Below are 6,134 nucleotides of genomic sequence, written 5' to 3'. Positions count from 1 at the left end.
CAGTTTCTGCTATGGGTAAAGAAGTGAGCAAACCATGTCAGAGTTTGTACCTTCAACAAACAAGGTTTAACTCTTAACATTTACAGTTTGTCTGTTGCTGGCAATGGATCAACTAGGAAAATCTCTATCCTGGCACGACAGGATTAAATAGCCATTCTTAATTGGACAGCTATGATGATGTGCTCTCATTTTATTTCTAAAACTAAACAAAAATCTGTTTTCTACTGCTTGGTTTAATTAAAGAGTGCACTGAAACCTGTTCCCCCTTTTGTTCTTGTGCCCCTAATTTCTACCAATATTATTTACCGGTATGTATTTAGAGGCAACTCCCCGTTTCTGTGGCAGTTGCGTTCTTGTGTGAAATAGCGTATGATCGGAACGCCCATTGGAAAAGCCTGCAAACGCCCCATTCTGCCCCTGCCCCGATCCGCCCCTTTTTGTGACATTTTTGAGTCATTTCCAGGTTTGGCATGTTGTGTGTGTGCGTGTGCGGTTGCACACATATCGGACGTGCCTAAAACAGTTGCTGCCTGTATTTGACTTATTTAGTCACTTACTACAAAAAAAAAGTTTACAGCAACTTACTAACAGGTTAAAAGCCAAAAAGGCTTTCTTCATCATCACACAGTAAAAAATGTATTTCTGCACACATGCATGTGACAAATGTACAACTTTGGAAAAAGTTGTGCTTTTGCAAACTACTCCACAAATCCATTTCCCCCAACGTTTTACATTTTACTAAGTACTGTAAAAACCAAGGTTTCTGTTTTTAAAAAGGGAAACTGAAAAAGGTTTGTCCCATGCCTATTCTCTAATCAGAAAAGAGGGGCAATCATTTTTCATCCTGTTCCTTTTTGTTCAAGCTAGAGCAACTTCATATTGTGGCCAAGGAAATGTGTAATTCTTTTCCTTCTGGTTTAGAAATGGCCCATAAGAGTGACACTCACAATCTATTTACTAATCTGCATAATCTACCCTGCATCTTGTAGGTAGTGAGAGGTAAATATAAACAATAGGTATCATGAAGCCTTCATTATGGAGAGAGTTTGGGGCAATAAATATTTATAAAGGCCCCCCCCCCCAATGCAGTAAAGGGACTAAAACTGCTTAATTTTGGCTATAATGAGCCCAGTATTTATTTGACAAGCCAAATTCCAGAATTGCTATAGTGTTGTTGCAGTTGTTATTACACCAGGAAAAGTTAACTATATATAATGGAAATACTAAGTTTCTCAAAAGTAAAATATGAAGTCAAGCAGCTTTAGATCAGAACACTGAAGATTAAAATGCTTCCCACATTTCAGCAAATTTTTTCATCCTGTGGGAAAACAAAAAGCAACAATTAAAATGTATAATATGCATACCATTCACTGTACAGTGGTGCCTCAGGTTAAGAACTTAATTCGTTCTGGAGGTCCGTTCTTAACCTGAAACTGTTCTTAACCTGAGGTACCACTTTAGCTAATGGGGCCTACTGGTGCCGCCACCCCCCAATTTCTGTTCTCATCCTGAAGCAAAGTTCTTAACCCGAGGTACTATTTCTGGGTTAGCAGAGTCTATAACCTGAAGCGTCTGTAACCCAAGGTACCACTCCCCTAACACTCCATACACCCCAAGTCCATACATATTCCAATAATAATCTTGGAGGAGGGGCTAACTGGATATTCTGAAAATACTGACCTACCCAGTGAAAAACAGCAAGATTGGCAGAGTAGTTTTAGTTGCCAATGGTTCCAAAGTCTGCAAGCACTAACTGATTAAACATCCGAGTACAATAAGATTGAACTTCTTACCATTATAAAGCTTCAATCTCTGGGCCTACGTCCATTAGATTTTATACATTTAAGCCATATTCAAACATTACAAACATTTGGAAATGGGACAGATGCACGAGGATGGTAAATGTAGGGAAACAATTCAGATCAATATTGGTCAATCTAGCCCAGTATGGCACGAATAGTAGAAAAATATATAATTAAAAAAAAATTAAGCAGTTGTGCAACATTCAAGTTTAACTTACACTTTCCCCCTGAACTCCTCTGCTGTCATAATGTCAGTTTCATTATAAATTTCATCCTGGATGCTTAATCCCAAAGATTCAAGTGCTGAAATAGGAGAGAGGAGATGAAAGATGCTTAGAGAAATTACTGCTGAAGCATACATAACTCTTATAGTGCATTCTTTTCCATCTTCAGTTCTGCTTAGACCTTACTGAACAGGTGTGGATGGGGCAAAAACCTCAACCTAGCAAGAAACCTGTACATACATATATCCTCCCCTACCACTACATAAAGTAATGAGAATCACATTATACTGGATTTATATAAATGAAGGGGATCTTATGAACCCTCCATTAGATGGCTGAATGAGGTCAGATCCTAAGTTAGGCAGATCTGACGTTCAAACACATATAGTACAGCATAACTTGCATGCCGTTATCTCCATATAGCAAAGAGATATCCCTATCATATCCAGTCTCTAAAAACAAGGCAGGTTCTTTCAACATACGTTATTCCTGTCAAAAAAAAAGTATGTTTATGAAGGGTGGGGGAGAAAGGAGAGATAGCTGCTGAAGAAGAACCCAGTTCGCTTTACTGAGTATTTTACAGAGCTTTACTCCCAAATGTTACTTGTTTCCTTTTATCAACAGGAACAACTAACAAATTGTAGAAATTTGCTTAATAGAAATCTACAGGGTGGTTTTTTTTTGTTTTACTCACTAAATTTCTGTAAAGATTAGGCTGAGAATAATCTTGAAGCTGCTTTTCTCATGCCTAAACTTGCCATGTGGCCATAATAACCTACCGTATATCTCGGCGTATAAGACGACTTTTTAATCCCAAAAAATCTTCTCTGAAGTCGGGGGTCGTCTTGTACGCCGGCAACATCCGCCCCGCCACTGGCTGAGTGTGTGCGTGCGCCGTCTCAAACGCCATGGAGCCTCTCCCTGCCGCTCCAGCCACCGCTGCCTCAGCCGCCATGGAGGCAAGCGTGGAGGGCTCCTCTGCGGCGAGGGGGAGGCTCTCCCCGCCGCTCCAGCCACCTCAGCCGCCATGGAGGCAAGCGCGGAGGGCTCCTGTGCGGCGAGGGGGAGGCTCTCCCCGCCGCTCCAGCCGCCTCAGCCGCCATGGAGGCAAGCACGGAGGGCTCCTGTGCTGCGAGGGGGAGGCTCTCCCCGCCGCTCCAGCCGCCTCAGCCGCCATGGAGGCAAGCGCGGAGGGCTCCTGTGCGGCGAGGGGGAGGCTCTCCCCGCCTCAGCCGCCATGGAGGCAAGCGCGGAGGGCTCCTGTGCGGCGAGGGGGAGGCTCTCCCCGCCGCCTCAGCCGCCATGCAGGTAAGCGCAGAGGGCTCCTGTGCGGCGAGGGGGAGGCTGTCCCTGCCGCTCCTGCCGCCGCCTCAGCCGCCATGGAGGCCGTTCTGCGCTTGGGCCCGGGCTGGGTGAGTATACCCCAAACTCTGTTTTTTAACCTGAAAAGTTGGGGGGTCATCTTATACGCCCAGTCGCCTTATACGCCGCGATATACGGTATATGAAATGAGGTGTTAATTAAAAAAATGAAGGGCCACTAACCTCCTTTGTACTGTGGTATGGTTATGTAACCTTGGCCTGCAACGTCTAGCATTTCAAACATTGCATCCACGTTTGCCTCGTCCAAAAGATAAGGAAAGTCCGTAGAAGTCATTTTTGCATACTTTATCTTTTCCAGCGTCTTTATCAAAAACTCTCTTGGTCTGTCTGTAAGATAAAAACACACATATGTGGATAAAAACACACAAACATTCCCACTTCAATGTGTACTGGTAGATACTCTCACTAAAATGTCTAATGTTTTCTAGGCACTGTCCAAAGGTTAAAAAAAGATGCAGGCCGTATCTCCAGACTTTAAGACTAGGATACAAAAAGAAACAGGTATGGGGTTGGAAGAGGAAAACAAGCAAATGCAGACACCAAAGCTTGCCAGTTACATAAGGTCTAGGTCAAATGGCCACTAGGTAGTTCTGGAAGAGCAGTACCCAAATGACAATTTGTCATAGCCAAACTATTGTTGGGAATGTTTCTACTATTGTTCAGAGGCAGCTGGGCATCATTGGTTCATTAAGTTGCACTTTTCCTGGGAACTGAAGCACTTACTAGTATCCGAAGAAGTGTGCATGCACACGAAAGCTCATACCAAGAACAAACTTAGTTGGTCTCTACCGTGCTACTGGAAGGAATTTTTATTTATTTTGTATTTAATCATGATTGGCAATGGTTTTCATTACCATGCCGTGGGTTGGGAGAAACAAACTATGATTCAATGTTTGGAGGCGTGGAAAAAGCCAGGCAAGGTGAGAATGGCAACTGGGCAGTGTGCGCTAGCAAACTGCTTGTTCACGCTATGCCATTTAACCGCGGATGCCGGTAACCACAAAGTTCCACTTGTGAAAAGAGGGTTTTCCTATCACCTTCCGTAGCATCACTGAAGTTTCTTCCGACACAGTTCTGTCTTTGCAGGAAATATGCATGAGCTCTCATCCACAAGTCCTTGCTTGTGGAAAAAGCCCCTAAAATACTTGTCAGCCCATGAACATTGTGAGGGGCTTGGCAACCAGGCCTCAATTCCACATGTTCTCTGCACTTTCATCCTCGCCCAACTAAGTTCTGCTGGGGTAGAGGACTGAATTGACACCCAACCCCCGTGACACATTCTCACATAGGGCCCCTCCCCACCAGGGAAGAATGGGTGAGCAAAGATCTTCATTGGGAACAAGCAAGGAAGAAAGACTTGACATCCGGGATTTGCTGTCTCAGTGGAACCTGTCGCCTCACCTTGCCTCATGAGTGGGCCGGCCCTGTTGTCACATTCGCACCTGTGGCAAAATTATATGTGTCACATGGCAGTCAGGACCAAGTGAGCTGTGGCTGTTGGTGGTGGTGGTAGGAAGCAGCACCCAATTTGGGGCAGCGCAGGTGGGTCCCTTGCACAGGGTGCCAAGCCAAGAGGAGAGTAAATATTGACAACAGCAAACAAATAATAATAATGATGATGTTGTTGTTGTTGTTCAGTCGTTCAGTCGTGTCCGACTCTTCGTGACCCCATGGACCAGAGCACGCCAGGCACGCCTATCCTTCACTGCCTCCCGCAGTTTGGTCAAACTCATGTTGGTAGCTTCCAGGACACTGTCCAACCATCTTGTCCTCTGTCGTCCTCTTCTCCTTGTGCCCTCCACCTTTCCCAACATCAGGGTCTTTTCCAGGGAGTCTTCTCATGAGGTGGCCAAAGTACTGGAGCCTCAACTTCAGGATCTGTCCTTCCAGTGAGCACTCAGGGCCGATTTCCTTGAGAATGGATAGGTTTGATCTTCTTGCAGTCCATGGGACTCTCAAGAGTCTCCTCCAGCACCATAATTCAAAAGCATCAATTCTTCGGTGATCAGCCTTCTTGATGGTCCAGCTCTCACTTCCGTACATAATAATGATAATAATAATAACTATATTTATGTGGGCACCTAACAAGAAGAACCAAAAGGAATTATTGTGAAAATAATGATTTTTTGGGTGGGTGGGTGGGTGGGTGAAATACTGTCCTCCCTCCAGGCACCATATTTACCTGAGGGGGCAAGTGGTTTGGTGTCTATGTCTGGCATGGCCAGGGTGAGGCGGGCTTACCTGGCCGGTGGTAGAGCAGCAAGGCGCTCAGGTTGTGCAAAAGCTCCGGGATTTTGTGCTGCGCCAGGTAAGCGCGACCCTCCGCTTCGCGGTCCATCGCCGTTGCTAGGAGACCGGAGGGAACGCTCCCGCGGTGGGGGGGGGGAAGGGGCGGGTCACGTGACGAAAGGGCTTGGCGGCGGCGGACCAATAAGGAGAGAGTCCTTAAGTCCCTTTTAATAGGGCGAGCTCAGAGCAAGCGGGGCGCAAGCAAGCAGCTCACTTCAGAGGAAGCAGCAGTGGGAGAGAAATTCGGAGTTATGCCTCTCCTGAACTGGAGACTCTCTCCCTCTCCCTTTTGCCTGTTGAATTTGGGAAGCAACCTCCGCGGCAGTAGAAGAGCCAGATCGATCCAATAACATGGAAGCCCCAGCGGGCGAAAATTAAAATCTGCTGCCCGGCCCGCACCACATTCGCTGCTCGTGTTTTATGATACACAGTAAGGA

The 6,134-nt window shown here is 45.9% G+C and overlaps 1 protein-coding gene across 1 annotated transcript; it reads right to left on the bottom strand.

The window, feature by feature from the left end:
• Positions 1-1,107: 1,107 nt before the first annotated feature.
• On the bottom strand, positions 1,108-5,786 carry EFCAB10 (EF-hand calcium binding domain 10). The gene is made up of 4 exons (XM_033163223.1): positions 5,650-5,786; positions 3,571-3,735; positions 2,021-2,105; positions 1,108-1,318 (listed from the first exon to the last, which is right to left on the bottom strand). The coding sequence occupies exons 1-4, from the start codon at positions 5,744-5,746 to the stop codon at positions 1,282-1,284; spliced, it is 384 nt and encodes a 127-aa protein (XP_033019114.1). The 5' UTR covers positions 5,747-5,786; the 3' UTR covers positions 1,108-1,281.
• Between the last annotated feature and the right edge of the window lie 348 nt (positions 5,787-6,134).

Source organism: Lacerta agilis, chromosome 10 (assembly GCF_009819535.1).
Source record: "Lacerta agilis isolate rLacAgi1 chromosome 10, rLacAgi1.pri, whole genome shotgun sequence".
In the NCBI taxonomy this organism is placed as follows: Eukaryota; Metazoa; Chordata; class Lepidosauria; order Squamata; family Lacertidae; genus Lacerta; species Lacerta agilis.
The sequence above is the reverse complement of the archived record's forward strand: the minus strand, read 5'-3'. Positions and strand labels throughout refer to the sequence as shown.

What these genes read in the sequence shown, in the direction of transcription:
- EFCAB10 (XM_033163223.1), bottom strand. Translation starts at nt 5,746, where the DNA reads ATGGACCGCGAAGCGGAGGGTCGCGCTTACCTGGCGCAGCACAAAATC. An exon ending in CATACCACAGTACAAAGGAG is followed by an intron (nt 2,106 to 3,570) that starts GTTAGTGGCCCT and finishes CTCCTATTTCAG; the next exon opens with CACTTGAATCTTTGGGATTA. An exon ending in GAGGAGTTCAGGGGGAAAGT is followed by an intron (nt 1,319 to 2,020) that starts GTAAGTTAAACT and finishes GTTTTCCCACAG; the next exon opens with GATGAAAAAATTTGCTGAAA.